The 18,174-nt window shown below is 49.7% G+C and overlaps 3 protein-coding genes across 3 annotated transcripts in view; 1 reads left to right on the top strand and 2 right to left on the bottom strand.

Moving 5' to 3' along the window:
* Nucleotides 1-1,385: 1,385 nt before the first annotated feature.
* LOC117774734 (heat shock protein, alpha-crystallin-related, b11) lies at nucleotides 1,386-2,427 on the bottom strand. The gene has a single exon (XM_034607356.1). The coding sequence runs from the start codon at nucleotides 2,353-2,355 to the stop codon at nucleotides 1,705-1,707; it is 651 nt and encodes a 216-aa protein (XP_034463247.1). The 5' UTR covers nucleotides 2,356-2,427; the 3' UTR covers nucleotides 1,386-1,704.
* Nucleotides 2,428-3,978: 1,551 nt separating this feature from the next.
* On the top strand, nucleotides 3,979-9,829 carry LOC117774688 (early growth response protein 1-like). The gene is given in 3 exon segments (XM_034607293.1): nucleotides 3,979-4,593; nucleotides 8,233-8,548; nucleotides 8,550-9,829. Coding segments are annotated over 3 exon segments (1,353 nt in total). The 5' UTR covers nucleotides 3,979-4,424; the 3' UTR covers nucleotides 9,418-9,829.
* Nucleotides 9,830-18,120: 8,291 nt separating this feature from the next.
* timd4 (T cell immunoglobulin and mucin domain containing 4) overlaps nucleotides 18,121-18,174 on the bottom strand; it is a 7,640-nt gene continuing 7,586 nt past the window's right edge. Inside the window, exon 9 of the mRNA XM_034607327.1 lies at nucleotides 18,121-18,174. This exon is cut by the window's right edge and continues 175 nt beyond it. The gene's annotated coding sequence lies outside the window, so the exon portion shown is untranslated.

Genomic DNA, 18,174 nt, shown 5'->3' with positions numbered 1-18,174 from the left:
ATTAATTTGCTCAGATTTATATAAGAATTAAGAAATACAAACTGAATTTAAAGAAGAAGAACTGTCCCAGCAAAACACATACACACATGTTGTCATAGGACACCTTTGGGGACCCAGACCTGCATTAATTTCCTGGAGGTTTAACTCAACTTTAACCTGTCCCCACATGTGGCCTATGACAGAGATCACACACTGATCCACCCCCCTCTCCATCCGCCCCCATGTTCGTAGGTTTGTTTCTGCAGATCAGTCCATTACACCCAGCATACGCCTTAACTGAACATATTCTACTATTCTGTAAATCAAAATGTTCAAAAGAAAAAAAGGTAAAGACAAAACTAACGGAGAAGAAATGGAAACGTGTACTGTAGCTGTTAAATTTTTAGTCCTTCTGTTGGTTATCTGCTGTTTTTTCTTAATATTTCTAATCTGAGCGCGGCGAGATGTCGTGATGATGATGATGAACACATCGTGTTTAGGAGAAAAAATAAAAAGCTTCAGGAGGAGGATGAGCGGTCGTGTACAAAGTTAGCGCAGAGACTCGGACATCTCTCGTCTTTTAGAAATGTTTTTTATTGTATGTGATTAAAAGGAAAAAACAATATGGCAATTTGAAAAGCAGTTTGTGAATAAATTAAGTTTAATGAGAATTATTTTACAAAGAAAGAAGAAAACTGGCGTCCTGTCCTTCTTCTCATCGCTCAAATCAAATCTTCACGAGTTCACTTCTAATGTACAGTACTTAATCTTTCTACAATGAAAACAAGAACAAACACTGGTTCTTTATGTTAAACTGTGACCCCGCCCACCACCAATATGCAACCACAGGATTGGACGCTGCTGTTTTGCTACAAAAATAAATGACGCTAGCCTTGTTTTGTAGCTACGGCCCCTGCAGCGCCCCAGCTGGCAGCGGCTGTAACTACAAAACAAGGCTAGACCAAAAAAAGTTGTCCAAACACAATTGCGTGTCACGTAAAATTCATTCAAACAAGATTTTTTTGAGAAAGTGACTTTCTCTCATCTCACTGATGTTTGTTCAAGTGTTTCTGATCAGTTTGGTTTGAATCAGTTATTTGATGATATAAAAACGGGCTGAGACGTGATGATTGACAGCTGAGACTGACTCAGGATTGGTTGAACAGATTTATATAAATAAATCTTTGTGGTGGAGATAAAAATGTTATCAACAAATACTTTAAAATCAACTTCACACAGGCGAGTTCATTAGATTTTACCAGCTGTAGCTAGCTACAAATAAGCTAGCATTAGCTCTACATTGAAACTGTTCAACAACAGTTTAGTATTGTGTTTCTTATTCAACAAACCTTCATCCGTTTATACCAAAATACATTCACTTCATTTCATAACACATGAAACGGAAATAAACCAAATATAAAGTTTATTATATAAACAGTTACATTTAAAAATCAAAGTGCAAGAAAAGAATCAGCTTCACGTTCCCTCATCTATCAAAGATATGTTTCACAAACAAGATGGTTCACTCTGATCTCTGGTAAGTTTAACACCATACATTAAATACCTCATGAGTCATAAAGTTATTATAAATGTTGAAGGAATATTTTTGTGATCTGAGCGTCACTGTTTCACTCTGATTCATCACATGACAAGTGAATTATTAAAATAAAATTGGTTTCATGTTCCCTCAGTAAAACTGAAACTACAGACGTGTGAACAGCTGCTTCAGTTGTTCTCTGTGGTGCTGATCTCTGAGGTCGAGCTGCTCCCCTCCGGACCCTCGCTGGTCGAGGACAAAGAGGTAATAGCTGGGGCCGAGGTGACATTGATCGGGACAACCCTCTCCTTCCCATCGCTAAGGGGCCCCTCCCTGGGCGCCTGGATCTGCAGCCGGCCTCCCGCCAGGGAGCAGCTGACAGTCTCAGGGTCAACGCCGTGTGGCAGGTCGAACTCCTGCCTGAACTCCTGACACCTGTACGAGTAAGAGCCCTTCCCGTCATCCTGCTTCTTCTCCGTCCTGCCGCTCACCCTCAGCTTCCTGCCCACCTGTTTGACTGACAGCTCCTCCGGGGTGAACTCCTTCGTGTCCAGGCTGAGGGCGAAGCGGCTGCCATCCCTCCCCAGGTCCTGGAAGGCGATGGGCATGAAGACGCCCTTAGAGCAGGAGCTGTTGTCGATCTCGTCGAAGATCTTCTGGTGCAGCCTCTCCATGTGCTCGATGCTCTGCTTCACCTCCTGCATGTGGCGGATCATCTCCTGCTCCATGTGGTAGAAGAGTGGCCGGGTCTCGGGCCACAGGCTGCGGATGGGCCAATGCAGGTCCAGGAAAGGCCTCATGGTGACGGGGGACGGCTGGAAGACGCTGGGACACAACATCCTGAGGTCTGTTGATCTCAAGTTCTGGTTTTAGATCAGCAACTTCGGTCTCGAGTCTGTTTGTCTGTCTGATGTCCTGCCTCTCTGCTGGTTTTATATATACACACAGCGCCGGAAAGTTCCAGCAGTGTGTGTGTGTGTGTGTGTGTGTGTGTGTGTGTGTGTGTGTGTGTGTGTGTGTGTGTGTGTGTGTGTGTGTGTGTGTGTGTGTGTGTGTGTGTGTGTGTGTGTGTGTGTGTGTGCACAGTCTAAATGCAGCTGGTATTCCTGCAGCCTGCTGCCACATGCCAACACATCTCAGCTTTGTTCTATTTCTGCTGCAGGATTCTGTCATAGTCTTTATAAAGCAGGTGAACACACACGTCTGTTTGTTGGAGAACAAAATGAATTCACTGAAACTCAACCAGAGGCCTGAACTACGAAGAGACTTCAACACATCCAATAACAATCAAAGTCAGGCTAAGTGGTCACATGACTCTGGTTATCAACTTGTTAAGTTAACTCAGGTTTTCTTCATCAAGATCTGAGTGCATGCACATGAAAGGGGCGGGGTTTACTGTGTATGACCAATCACAGACATGGACAGTTTGACTGACAGCAGAGCCTCATATTTCACAACGAATATCAAACTGTTCTGTGACCACGAGATCTGAATCTGTAGTTTATTAACAAGACGTGTGGAAGTGAAGTGAAGAAGCCTCTTGAAGAGAAACGTTTGAATCCCATGATTTGGACCCTGACTCTGAGGACACACACTGTCTCTGAGGACACACACTGTCTCTGAGGACACACACACTGACTCTGAGGACACACTGTCTCTGAGGACACACACACACTGACTCAGAGGACACACACTGTCTCTGAGGACACACACTGACTCAGAGCATTTGGTGTTTTGTTGACAGGATGAGTCTGGAGAGATTGAGATGTTCTGGGTGAGTTAGAGATCAACTGAACCAACCAGACGTTGATTTAAACTTCCCTTATCCGTCCCTTTAAGGAGAGTGTGCACCACACAACAGTGGAGAGTCACTGTGGTCAGTGTTCGAGTCCCAGAGAGGGGGGGGGGGCTGTCACAAGGTAAATCTGGAAACTATCCGTCCCCTAATAAACGTTTATTTCACAGGATGAAGCTACTTAAAGGATCAAAGTATTAAAGTATGTGTGGTTCTCCTCCGCTGACGCTCCCAGTACATCGGTACCAGTAAGTGAAGCAGATGCACTTTGCTCCTATGGGTCAGTTGGTTATGTTTGACCAATAGAGTTTTATCACAACTTTATCGTCTAACCACAAACTATTAATAATTTAATATAACTAACTAAAAGTGTAATGTAGAATGACATTAGATGACATGTTAGACACTTACAGTAACATGTGAAATGTGAGCAGCTGACAGATGTTTCCAGCTGCAGAGGTTGACCTGCAGGGCGGGGCCCACACCGGCAGTCCGACAGGAAAACATCCAAATAAGGCTGGAGGAAGTGATGACGTAGCTGGAAGCTGGCCATGTGACGTAGCGCCAATAACAGCTGAGCGGAGCTGTGACGCGTGCTTGGGGTTTCCGGTCATGGCGGCTGTCTGTGCTTCTGTCTATCGTTCGCCGGCCGCGGTCCAGCGGACAGGCCGCGGCGCCGGGCCGAGCTCCGGACTGAAGCTGCAGCATGAGGCGCAGAGAGCGGAGCAGCTTCCGGGTTCGGACCGGTGTGCACGCTCACCGCTCGGTCCATATTTGGGCTTCCTCCGCGCCATATTTGGGAGCATACGTCACGCAGGAGTGTCTATAAAGCGCGAGCTTCATTCACAAAGTGTCACAACATGACACGTTCACTGGACGCTGGGATTCCGCAGCTCCGCGTCCTGCACTAAACATCCCACACTTCTCCACCCGGAGCTGTCGAGCCTCCAGCGTTGGCTTCCTCCGAGCCGCACGGCCCGCAGCAGCGTCCGCCCCGACTCAGCGCCTCTCCGCCCGGCTCAGGAGCGGGGAGCGGCTCGGTCCTCCCGCAGGAACAGCTCGGAGCTCCGCGGCTCCTCTTCCGCCGCCTCCAGCCCTTCCTCCTCCGCAGAGATGGCAGCGACCAAAGCGGAGCTGCTGCTGTCCGCCCGGCAGATCTCTGACCCGCTGAGCGGCTTCCTGCCGCCGCTGTCCCCGCTGGACGGCTTCCACAAGCTGGAGGAGCTGCACATGCTGCTGCAGAACGCCGCGGCCGCAGCGGAGGCAGCCGGGGAGTACGGAGGTGAGGAGCCACGAGAGTGGGGGGCAGAGGGGGGGCAGAGGGAGGAGAGAGGGGGGACAGAGGGAGGAGAGAGGGGGGACAGGAGCTGGGACAGAGGGGGGCAGAGGGAGGAGAGGAGCTGGGACAGAGGGGGGGCAGAGGGAGGAGAGAGGGGGGGGAGAGCTGGGACAGAGGGAGGAGAGAGGGGGGACAGGAGCTGGGACAGAGGGGGGAGAGAGGGGGGAGAGCTGGGACAGAGGGGGGACAGAGGGGGGAGAGAGGGGGGACAGGAGCTGGGACAGAGGGGGGACAGAGGGAGGAGAGAGGGGGGACAGGAGCTGGGACAGAGGGGGGGAGAGAGGGGGGAGAGCTGGGACAGAGGGGGGCAGAGGGAGGAGAGAGGGGGGAGAGAGGGGGAGAGGAGCTGGGACAGGAGCTGGGACAGAGGGGGGAGAGAGGGAGGAGAGAGGGGGGGGAGAGGAGAGAGGGGGGGCAGAGGGAGGAGAGAGGGGGGGAGAGAGGAGGAGAGAGGGGGGGGAGAGGAGAGAGGGGGGGCAGAGGGAGGAGAGAGGGGGGACAGAGGGAGGAGAGAGGGGGAGAGGAGCTGGGACAGGAGCTGGGACAGAGGGAGGAGAGAGGGGGAGAGGAGCTGGGACAGAGGGGGGAGAGAGGGGGGACAGAGGGAGGAGAGAGGGAGGAGAGAGGGGGGACAGGAGCTGGGACAGAGGGGGGCAGAGGGAGGAGAGGAGCTGGGACAGAGGGGGGGGCAGAGGGAGGAGAGGGGGGGGGGAGAGCTGGGACAGAGGGAGGAGAGAGGGGGGACAGGAGCTGGGACAGAGGGGGGAGAGAGGGGGGAGAGCTGGGACAGAGGGGGGACAGAGGGGGGAGAGAGGGGGGACAGGAGCTGGGACAGAGGGGGGACAGAGGGAGGAGAGAGGGGGGACAGGAGCTGGGACAGAGGGGGGAGAGAGGGGGGAGAGCTGGGACAGAGGGGGGAGAGAGGGGGGACAGGAGCTGGGACAGAGGGGGGACAGAGGGAGGAGAGAGGGGGGACAGGAGCTGGGACAGAGGGGGGACAGAGGGAGGAGAGAGGGGGGACAGAGGGGGGAGAGGAGCTGGGACAGAGGGAGGAGAGAGGGGGGACAGGAGCTGGGACAGAGGGGGGAGAGAGGGGGGAGAGCTGGGACAGAGGGGGGACAGAGGGGGGAGAGAGGGGGGACAGGAGCTGGGACAGAGGGGGGACAGAGGGAGGAGAGAGGGGGGACAGAGGGGGGAGAGGAGCTGGGACAGAGGGAGGAGAGAGGGGGGACAGGAGCTGGGACAGAGGGGGGAGAGAGGGGGGAGAGCTGGGACAGAGGGGGGACAGAGGGGGGAGAGAGGGGGGACAGGAGCTGGGACAGAGGGGGGACAGAGGGAGGAGAGGGGGGGAGAGCTGGGACAGAGGGGGGCAGAGGGAGGAGAGAGGGAGGAGAGAGGGGGGACAGAGGGGGGAGAGGAGCTGGGACAGAGGGGGGCAGAGGGAGGAGAGAGGGGGGACAGAGGGAGGAGAGAGGGGGAGAGGAGCTGGGACAGAGGGGGAAGAGAGGGGGGACAGAGGGAGGAGAGAGGGGGGACAGGAGCTGGGACAGGAGCTGGGACAGAGGGGGGAGAGAGGGAGGAGAGAGGGGGGACAGAGGGAGGAGAGAGGGGGGGAGAGGGAGGAGAGAGGGGGGACAGAGGGAGGAGAGAGGGGGGGCAGAGGGAGGAGAGAGGGGGGACAGAGGGGGGAGAGGAGCTGGGACAGAGGGGGGAGAGAGGGGGGACAGAGGGAGGAGAGAGGGGGGACAGGAGCTGGGACAGAGGGGGGCAGAGGGAGGAGAGGAGCTGGGACAGAGGGGGGACAGAGGGAGGAGAGAGGGGGGGGAGAGCTGGGACAGAGGGGGGGCAGAGGGAGGAGAGAGGGGGGGGAGAGCTGGGACAGAGGGAGGAGAGGAGCTGGGACAGACGGGGGGCAGAGGGAGGAGAGAGGGGGGGAGAGCTGGGACAGAGGGAGGAGAGAGGGGGGGCAGAGGGAGGAGAGAGGGGGGACAGAGGGAGGACGAGAGGGGGGACAGGAGCTGGGAGAGAGGGGGGACAGAGGGAGGAGAGAGGGGGGACAGGAGCTGGGACAGAGGGGGGAGACAGGGAGGAGAGAGGGGGGGAGAGGGAGGACAGAGGGAGGACGAGAGGGGGGACAGGAGCTGGGACAGAGGGGGGGCAGAGGGAGGAGAGAGGGGGGACAGAGGGAGGAGAGAGGGGGGACAGGAGCTGGGACAGAGGGGGGAGACAGGGAGGAGAGAGGGGGGGAGAGCTGGGACAGAGGGGGGAGACAGGGAGGAGAGAGGGGGACAGGAGCTGGGACAGAGGGAGGAGAGAGGGGGGACAGGAGTTGGGACAGAGGGGGGAGAGAGGGGGGACAGAGGGGGGAGAGAGGGGGGACAGGAGCTGGGACAGAGGGGGGCAGAGGGAGGAGAGGAGCTGGGACAGAGGGGGGACAGAGGGAGGAGAGAGGGGGGACAGGAGCTGGGACAGAGGGGGGGCAGAGGGAGGAGAGGAGCTGGGACAGAGGGGGGGCAGAGGGAGGAGAGAGGGGGGGAGAGCTGGGACAGAGGGGGGGCAGAGGGAGGAGAGAGAGAGAGGGAGGAGAGATGGGACAGAGGGGGGACAGAAGGAGGGGGGGAGAGGAGCTGGGAGGTGAGGAGCCAGGAGAGGGGGGACAGAGGGAGGAGAGGCGCTGGGACAGAGGGAGGAGAGGAGCTGGGACAGGAGCTGGGACAGAGGGGGGAGAGAGGGAGGAGAGAGGGGGGGCAGAGGGAGGAGAGAGGGGGGGAGAGCTGGGACAGAGGGGGGGCAGAGGGAGGAGAGAGAGAGAGGGAGGAGAGATGGGACAGAGGGGGGACAGAAGGAGGGGGGGAGAGGAGCTGGGAGGTGAGGAGCCAGGAGAGGGGGGACAGAGGGAGGAGAGGCGCTGGGACAGAGGGAGGAGAGGAGCTGGGACAGAGGGGGACAGAAGGAGGAGAGGGAGGAGAGGCGCTGGGACAGAGGGAGGAGAGGAGCTGGGACAGAGGGGGGAGAGGAGCTGGGACAGAGGGGGGAGAGGGAGGAGAGGAGCTGGGACAGAGGGGGGACAGAGGGAGGAGAGGAGCTGGGACAGAGGGAGGAGAGGAGCTGGGACAGAGGGAGGAGAGGAGCTGGGACAGAGGGGGGACAGAAGGAGGAGAGGGAGGAGAGGAGCTGGGACAGAGGGGGGACAGAAGGAGGAGAGGGAGGAGAGGAGCTGGGACAGAGGGAGGAGAGGAGCTGGGACAGAGGGAGGAGAGGAGCTGGGACAGAGGGGGGACAGAGGGAGGAGAGGAGCTGGGACAGAGGGGGGCAGAGGGGGGAGGGGAGTTGTTCCTTATGGAGAAAAATGATGTTTGATAAATTAAGTTTGATTTAAACTGATGATGAAGAGTTTATTATTATTGTAAATAATAATAATTATAAATGTAACATCAATAATAAATAAATAAATAATTGTTGCTGTTAATAGTGATAATAAACAAAGGAATGATGATGCTAACAGTCAGCTGACTAGCTCCACCCCTCTCAGGTGTTCAGGTCTGCTTCCTGTTTCCTGACCTCCTCTTCTTCTTCTCTCAGATTCTCTGTTGGAGTTCCCGGACCTCCCCCCTATCACCCCCCGACTCCCCCCTCTGGCCTACAGTGGTCGTTTCACCTTTGAACCCTCCAGCGGTGGCAGTGCCCTCTGGGCGGAGCCTCTGCTCAGCCTGTTCACGGGGTTGGTCAGCATGGCAGCTCCTCCCCCTGCAGCCAGCAGCCTCTCCACCCCTTCATCGTCAGTGACATCATCATCGCTGTCCCAGCAGAGCTTCACCTGTGTCTCTGCTGACGTGGCCTCGGTCTTCTCCGCCACGCCGACGTACATCTCTTCTGTCGGCTCCGACCTCCCCCCCCCCCCGCGCCGACCCCCAGAACTTCCAGCCACATGGCCCCCCTCCTGCCTACCCCGCCTCCAGGCTCGAGCCGCCCTCCCTGGCGGTGCAGGTGCTCCCGGACTACCTCCTGTCGCAGCACGACGACGATCTGGGTCTGAACCAGGACCAGAAACCCGTGCTGCCGCAGACCCTGAACCCTCAGCTCACGCCGCTGTCCACCATCAAAGCCTTCTCCTCGCAGATCCAGACACAACCTCATGGCTCCGCCTACCAGCTCACCAAGTCCAGTCGGATCAGGAAGTCCCCTGTGAGCAGGCAGTGCAAGACTCCACCTCACGAGCGTCCGTACGCCTGCCCCGCCGACGGCTGTGAGCGCCGCTTCTCCCGGTCCGATGAACTGACACGTCACGTGCGTGTGCACACAGGCCAGAAGCCGTTCCAGTGCCGCATCTGCATGCGAAGCTTTAGCCGCAGTGACCACCTGACCACGCACATCCGCACGCACACCGGAGAGAAGCCGTTCGCTTGCACCGAGTGTGGACGCAAGTTCGCCCGCAGTGACGAGCGCAAGCGTCACTCCAAGATCCACCAGAGACAGCGAGAACGCAAGACTGACAGGAGCTCCGCCTTTTCTGCCCCCCTCCCCGTCACAACACCACCCGCCTACTCCTCCCCTCACACCTCCTTGCCCTGCTCCTCCTACACCTCCTCCGCTCACAGCTCGCCCTCCCTCTCCAACTCGCTCTTCCCCTCCTCCCTCTGCATGCAGGCAGCCTCCCCCTGCTTCACCTCCCCCTCCTCCCCCCACCTGTATGCCTCCTCCTGCTCGTCGCCGACAGCGAGTCCTCGGTCGGAGCTCCCCTCCCCCCACAGCTCCAACCTCTGCTGACAAACAGCAAGTCTGCCGTGACCTTTGACCTCAGACTGAAACTTTGACATGAACAACGCTTTTCACACAAAAACTTTATTTTTGTGTTCGTCCAGTGTTGACGAGGTCAAAGGTCGATAATTGTGTGCAGCAGAGCAGCCGACACGTGGCTGAGATAAACTTCTGAGTTGAGTTTGAGAGTCCGTCAGAAAATCTGAACCAAACTTTAATCTTCAGCACAAAAAACTCTGGACCAAACTTCAGAAAGAAAACTGCAGAATTTAGAGACTTGATGCTCTGTGATTGTGTTTGTAAATGAAGTTTACACGTAGCGTTGTGTTCATTCATGAAGTTTTTACCTACTGAGTAGGTCAGTGTTATATACTGAACATGTTTCTACTTCAAAGAGACAAGAATAAAACGTCTAAATCCAGTTGGTGCTTGTATTTTGACATTTAACATCCTCTCTGTGAGTTTCTGGAGCTTTTGATGGTATCACATGGTTTTCATCAAACTGTCGATCTCATCAGGGTCAGACGATGTTTGAATGAAGTCGGGTAAATATGAAATCTAAACATGAAACTGATTTTAATATTTGATGTCACAACAAAATCTGATGAAAATAATGAAGATAAAACAAAGTTTAAAAGTTCAAAAAGTCAAAGTTTTAAATTGCAATCTGCAGATTGTAGAGTTTTAATGAACACACACCTTCATCTAAAACATGTTTATCTTTACATTATGAGGATGAAAAGGTAGGTCCCCACAACAACCCCAAAACACACACACACACACACTTCTATTTCACGTGGACCAAACCAATTGTCTCCACTCTGCAGGGTGTGTAAGTCACACTGGTCCTCACAAAGATAGAAGTAGAAATACACACACACACACACTCCAGTCTGGCCTGCCGTTCCTGTCCGTTGACTTATTATGTCACAGTACACAATCACACACACACTCACACACTCACACACTGTCTGGGCGTCCCGCCAGTTAAGAGGAGGCCGGCCAACAGGAAGCTCCTTGTAGGGGCATCAGGAAGTCCACTGCTCAGACAGGAAACACCATATTTAGTCTTTAGTCAGTTTTCCTGCAGTGTTCTCACACACACACACAGACACACACACACACAGACACACACATACAAACAGACACTGGGTCTACAGGAAAAGTTCAGTGAGTAGTTTTTGTGTCACATGTGATTGTTTGTTGTTGTGTGTTTGACAACATAAATGAAACACTTGTTTTTCCGGTGCTAGCTAAGTGACCCTGAACATTTCCACATTCTGCCCTCAGTGAATCATGGGTAGCAGATTGGTGGGAGGTGCGTTCGACTCTGCACAGCTCTGACTTCACGTCATGCTTGCTGGTTCAACTGTTTCCACACTGGTTCAGGTGCTGCAGCTGGAGAACATCTGTGCAGTCGGACTCTAGCAGGCTGGTTCCTGTGAAATTTGAAGGTCATGTGACACGGTAACCTTTGCAGCGCTGGAAACAGTCGGACAATAATTCTAACCAGAATGCATCACATTAAGTCAGCGCAACGCAGAGACACATAAAGTCGCTGAACTAAATCTGAGTGAGAAGTGTGTACGAGAAGAGGATTCCTGCGATGCTGGAGGCTGCAGTTTCAGGACCCTGTGGTTTTTGGGACAGCGCCACCTAATGTTATCAAATTGGAGGAGGACCGCATGCGATGGATGACGTACAGAGTGAGATAAATGTGTGAGAGTTCAGTTTTATTTGTTTAATGTTAGTAAGAGTAATAGTTTCCATAATTACACAGCAAAGTTATTTTTAGCTAACTGAAGTGTGAGTAGAGCTATTTGTAAAAAAAGTAATATCCCCTTTTTCCTTCCTTTTTAAACAGCCCCTGAGTTTTGCGCTCCATTAAAACTCCATTAAAAAAGCATCAATTGAATCATTGTCGAATCCATTTAATTTAAAGGGTTTATTTAGAGCACTACACGACTGAAATATGACCTGTTATATGTAAAATACTGTGTTGACAAAGGTGACTCTGTCCATTCCTCCACTGGACATGCTGAAGGTCCCGGGTTCGAGTCCGGGCGGAAACAATGTTTTGGACAAGTGGAAAACGTGTAAAACATTTAGACTTTGAAAACTTAGTGAACTATTTTCAACCTGACACGTAACGATTATGTAGCTTAAACAAAACTTCCCTTATCATATCATATTCATAGATATGAACTTTGGTGATAATGTTTCACATATTTTTCCGTGTCATCACTTTAAAACGCCACCAGACTGTCAGCTAAATATAACATAACATTTTGGTGAATTTATTGAACCATCACTCCTTGTTGCTATAGCCGTTTCCTTGAGGTGTTGTTAAGTGAAGCTGACGCTAATTAACAGGTGCAGCAGGAACAGAAAAGCACAGAAGAAGAAACGTGACGTACTTATCTGCCCATCATTTATCTGGTCCTTCATCAAACTCTCTTTCCTTTGTTAGATAACACAACTCACATGTGTAAAAGTGTTACTGACATCGATATATGCTGTAGTTTGTTCTTCTTCAGTCGCTGTATTTGAATGAAGAGTTAAGGAATAGAGACAGATCTGAAGAGGTTACAGTGCCAAAATGCTCAGTGGCCGGGAGGCGCATTACACCTGTAGTGGTTTAGCACTACCATAGAGAATGAATGGGAAACGGTTTCGGGTCGTGGAAGCAAAACAGGTCCTGGCTCCCGCGCGGGCTTTATGCATCTTTGACTTTCCAGGTTTATGTATTGGATTAATTTTACTTTAATCTTAAATCTTAAACCAAAACTACATATTAATTCTTGTTTTTCCTGGTATTTATCTTAAAAATTAAGATTTTGACTTCACTCAACACCGATAATAGACACAAACTCTTCAGGTCTTTATTTATGATTTATTTGAGACCTCAGTGAAACTTCCATCACAAAATTAATGTTTACTTGTATGACCTCATGAGTATGAGGTCAACATAAGATAAGATACGATAAGAAGTCGCAGAATGTCCCACAATGGTGAAATTCGCATTAGTTGACATAATAGTGTAGTTATGAGTGAAACATCTTAACATCTGTGACACAGGCCGTGACAGTGTCCTGTCCATCTTCTCATTTCACCAAGACGTTTGCAACAGTTTTCAATTTACAAGGGAAGCACAGTGTCAGTTGGTACTTCAGATTGTGTGGTGGGTACTGTGTCAGTTGGTACTTCAGATTGTGTGGTGGGTACAGTGTCAGTTGGTACTTCAGATTGTGTGATGGGCACAGTGTCAGTTGGTACTTCAGATTGTGTGATGGGTACAGTGTCAGTTGGTACTTCAGATTGTGTGGTGGGTACTGTGTCAGTTGGTACTTCAGATTGTGTGCTGGGTACTGTGTCAGTTGGTACTTCAGATTGTGTGGTGGGTACACTGTCAGTTGGTACTTCAGATTGTGTGGTGGGTACTGTGTCAGTTGGTACTTCAGATTGTGTGATGGGTACAGTGTCAGTTGGTACTTCAGATTGTGTGGTGGGTACTGTGTCAGTTGGTACTTCAGATTGTGTGGTGGGTACAGTGTCAGTTGGTACTTCAGATTGTGTGCTGGGTACAGTGTCAGTTGGTACTTCAGATTGTGTGGTGGGTACAGTGTCCGTTGGTACTTCAGATTGTGTGGTGGGTACAGTGTCCGTTGGTACTTCAGATTGTGTGGTGGTTACAGGGTTTGCAGGTTCGCTGATGCTGGGAGGTGGATCTTTTGTCGTGCTTAAACGAAGGGGGAGAGAGAGGAAACCATTAATCATATGAACTTGCAGAATTTATTGACCCGTCCTTTGGCTGTAGCATCCAAACTGAATTTTAGTCCAGGTGGCTAGAAGCTGTAACTTGTAAACGCAATAATCGCTTAAACTCTTGGCGAGCGACCATCAACACCACAAGAAACCTCCTCATGCCAAAATACAAACAAAGGCTGAAACGGGAGGTTCCGGTTCAAAGGGAGGTCACATGATGGACAGACCAATCGGTGGCCACTCTGCAAGACGCTCTAGATGACGCGAAACTGGGATATGTTCATGCTAAGCTCTGATGATATCAACATGTTTACGGAAGTGGTAGTGGGATTTATCAGTAGGCTGGTGGATGATACAGTCCACAAAACCACCGTCAGAATGTTCCCAACGAGAAGCCATGGGTGGATAAAAACATCTGCAATGATCTGAGATCCTGCACCACGGCCCATCACATGGCTTAGCCACTGGAAACATGGACAGATCGAAGGCTGTGTCATGCAGAGTGACGCAACGGGAGGAAACTGGAGTCCCACTTCTGACAAAGTGACTCTAGGAGCATGTGGCAGAGTCTGAGGATAATAACAGACTATTGTAATGGAAAATTCCACTGATCAATGTCTTATTACTGTTTTGACTGTTTTCTGTGCACTTAGCTGATACAACATCTATGTCTTCCACCTCCTGTTGACCTTTATTTGTGCAACTGTGTGCTGGATTTGATTCCTCTTTCTATAACAGTGCCAGACAGCAGATGTTTCCTGTCTGCTTTCTGTTCTGTATCCCATTCATCACATTGTATAAAAACCTTCCTTTTTAATTCTCTTGTTGTTGCACTTTGAGCCATGTTGCTGACTGTGCAGAGCTAATCATTAAACCTCTAAAGACAACTCCGGTCTGAGAAACTCCTTATTTCAAATCTCATGATAAATTTCCACGACACTATCGAACACTGGCCTCCAAGATGATGAATGCGGACGTGTCCCTAGCTCACAAGAGTGACCACCAGGAATACAGTGTTATGAGCTCTTTGATATATGAAGGCTTTGAGCAGGATCTTGATATTCAGAGTTCTACAGGGAGTCATACATATGTTTATTTCTTCCTTCCTTATATTTTTCTAAAATTCTCCTTTTTTAAAAATCTTCTCTTATCTTTGTCAAGGAAAGTTGTATTTGCATTTCACTGCACGTCATCGTGCGTATGGTTGCATATGTGACAAATAAAATTTGAATTTTTGTTACACTGTCAGTTCTGATCCGTGTCAGCTGACATTGATGTTATCAGAAGATTGACTTCACTAATGCTCTTTTAGCTTTGTGTCCTTTTTGCTTAAATTAAAAGCAGGTTTGCTCGGCTCCTTTTCAACCTTTCTCCAGATCTGCATTTCTCCTTCTGCTCACGAGACGCCTCCGTACTCTCTCACACCGTTTTCACCTGCTCACCTGCTTCTTGCGACCAATCACATGGACGTCCTCCTCCATTCACACCTGATCCTATGTTCCCCTTAAAATCAGACATCACCTTGTTCTTCTTTCTGTTTGTTCCCGTCCACTTGTCTACCTGTAAGTCTGTTTATTTATATATAATATATCACTATATATAGCACCTGGAACATAAATATGAATTCAGGAGGTTTTTATGAAGATCGGTTCTTTGTGATGGTGATTAGAAAACATCAGAGGAGCAGAGTCACAGGTTGAATGACGCAGAGCAATACGCCTCATGCGGGGGTCGTTCATTAATCGTAATCGAGGTAAAAGTTTGAAATAATCGCGATATTGATTTGGAGTCATGTGGCCCAGCCCTAATTAATCCTGTTTACACACTTCGAGACGACACTTTGACAAATGTTGAGGAGGACTGAGGGACAATGAGACAGAAAGATTTTGCGAACGTGACTATAAAGAAATAAATGAGAGTTAAAGTGTAAAAGTGTCTTCTTACTTTTCTTTGCTGTCATCTTCTTCTTTCAGGTCTTTGTCATCTTCATCTGAGTCGTCTGAGGCAACTACACAACACAAAGTAAAAGAGCAACAAACACAAAATAATCAAACACTGAACTTCTGCATTTTAATTAGATGAATAATCCAATAATTTCCATATGAGCAAACAGGAGGTTACATAAAGACAGAGATGACTCCAGGCTGCAGGTGGACACCTTCCAGCCTGTGTGACTTTACACTGATGTTTGCAGAAGATTTCATTTCACATTCGTCCCGTAGAACCTTCACATGTTGAAAACATTAGTCATAGAATAACATTAATTCATGTTTCGTCCTAACACGAACACACTGGAAATCCAGTCAAGACATTTTTCAGGCTTCACTGTAAAATTGGATATTTTATTTTAAATTGAATGTGTGGAAGCTCAGAATATGAAAATGTCCAAATACTTGCAGTCCGGATAATATGTTCTCAGGTGAGTAATGTAAACACACATGATATTTGTAGTTCTTACCTAAAACGAAGAGTCCAAGGACCACACCTGAAACACACAATGTCAATAAGACTTTAATAACTGACGCACGTATCTATAACAGGTTTGAAAATACTTTCGAGGATTTAAGTTTTTTTAATATTAGTCTGAACATTTTTCTGTTTTAATGAAATTTTAAAATTAACCTTTACACAAAGATTGAGACATTTTAATTAGCTGAATTTGCTGCTACATCCAACATTTAGCCCACGATCACAACAATTAGGGCTCCAACTAACTATTGTTTTCATTATCAATTAATCTGCAAACCTTTTTTTTAATAAAATTATTTGTTTTATCTATAAAACATCAGAAAAGAGTGAAAAGGTTTCTTGATTTAAATTGTTTGACTTATTTTTGCAACTTCAGTAACAATTTATCAAATAATCAGGAAATTGTGATTATTAATGATGAAAATGTATGTTAGAGGTATGATAAGAATATATAAGGAAAGACAGAGGTATGTATCTATGGAGAATAGACATGTAAATATGTGGGGCTACTCACAGGTCAGCAGGATGAACTTGAGTGAAGCCATGTTGGCAGCAGCTCTGCAGTCGGCTCACTACGATGCTCTGATCCTCACACATGACAACTTGCTGTTTAAAAGGCAAGAAGAATGTGACGTCTGCTCTGAATCATCTGAACCACATCCTGCTGGGGGGTTGGGTCACAGGCCCAAGGCAAACGCAAAAATAACCTCACATCAAATTGACTTTCTTCAGTTCAGTTCTCACAAAAAAGGCTCATGAATGAGGCTCTTCAGGGGATCTTTACTTTTGGATGGCAGACAAACTTACACCACGTTTTTCTGGTGAAATGGTGGGAAACTGTGGCTGGAACCTCTGCAGTCGCTGGTTAGAACAAGTTAAAGTCACTATATTCACAGAGCCACCATTTGTCTTTGACAAAATTATTTATCAGCTATAATGCAGCCAGCCACCAGGGGGTGAGCCAGATTATTTGGCTTCACTTTTGGTGAATCGCATGTCGTCCATCTTTATTTACAGTTTATTATTTGAAATTAGTGCAGTATTAAGTCTTCAGCCGTCCTCAACTGAGGAAGAACAATTCTATTGATTCTGGATCAGGTTTGAGGTTTGGGTCTCATGTCCCTGGTTGATCGCTGCTTAGAGGTCGACATTAAGGTTGTGTGTGTGTGTGTGTGTGTGTGTGTGTGTGTGTGTGTGTGTGTGTGTGTCGTTGTCCTCACTCCAGGCTGTGATTGTTGTACACACAGTAACAACCTGTAGGTGAGTTCTTGTTGAACGAGCCCTGCAGACAAGTGCAGACACTCTGGTCAAACTGATCTGACGTTAATATCTCATCAGATTTGTCTCTTTTAATGTCCTAGTAAACGTAAATTGAGATTCTGTCATGATGAATTGTTGTCATTTTCTGAATTCTACATGACATCATGTGATGGGGAATATTTTTCTGACCAATAAAAGCTTCAGATTGCCCCTCTGTTGTTTGCAGAGATTGTTCTTGTTGACATTGACCTTCGACCAATCTGCTCCAGAAGTGAATAATGTGGAGATACACTCCAAAGTAATATTCACATCACATGTGGTGAGAATCCTACAGTGCACACACACACAGACACACACACACACACACACACACACAGACTGCTTTGATATTTATTCAGTTTTTTTTTACAGGAAACAGAAACAAAACAACAGGAACAGTTCAGCAAATCACACAGCTTTAAAAAACAGTGTACTTCTACATTTTACTTTAAATCTCTTTACTGTTGCTATGGTTACACTTAGTGTCCAAACTACTCTTGAACTTGTCTCTAAATCAGAGACATTTATCAGCAATGACGCAGACGCCCACATTCTCTTCCTGATTGGTTCTTATCAGTCACATGACTCGACTACCAGCGGTGAACACAAATTGCGCTAACACTTCCTGTAACAGTTCCAAAACGTGTCAGTGTAGCCTGTGTGTGTGTGTTCAGCTTATTGACTTTTAAATGTTTAAAGGTTTAATGTGTGTGTCTGTTGAATTAGAATTTGTGGTCTGTGGTCTGTGGTCTCTGGTCGGTGGTCGGTAGTCGGTGGTCTGTGGTCGGTGGTCGGTGGTCTCTGGTCGGTGGTCGGTGGTCTCTGGTCTGTAGTCGGTGGTCTGTGGTCTCTGGTCGGTGGTCGGTGGTCGGTGGTCTCTGGTCGGTGGTCGGTGGTCGGTGGTCTGTGGTCTGTGGTCGGTGGTCGGTGGTCGGTGGTCTGTGGTCGGTGGTCTGTGGTCGGTGGTCGTTGGTCTGTGGTCGGTGGTCAGTGGTCTGTGGTCAGTGGTCTGTGGTCGGTGGTCGGTGGTCGGTGGTCTCTGGTCGGTGGTCTCTGGTCGGTGGTCGGTGGTCTGTGGTCGGTGGTCTGTGGTCGGTGGTCGGTGGTCGGTGGTCTGTGGTCGGTGGTCTCTGGTCGGTGGTCGGTGGTCTGTGGTCGGTGGTCTGTGGTCGGTGGTCGGTGGTCGGTGGTCGGTGGTCTGTGGTCGGTGGTCTGTGGTCGGTGGTCGGTGGT

This window comes from Hippoglossus hippoglossus, chromosome 14 (genome assembly GCF_009819705.1).
Source record: "Hippoglossus hippoglossus isolate fHipHip1 chromosome 14, fHipHip1.pri, whole genome shotgun sequence".
NCBI lineage: Eukaryota > Metazoa > Chordata > Actinopteri > Pleuronectiformes > Pleuronectidae > Hippoglossus > Hippoglossus hippoglossus.
This window is presented reverse-complemented; position numbering and strand designations above follow the sequence as displayed.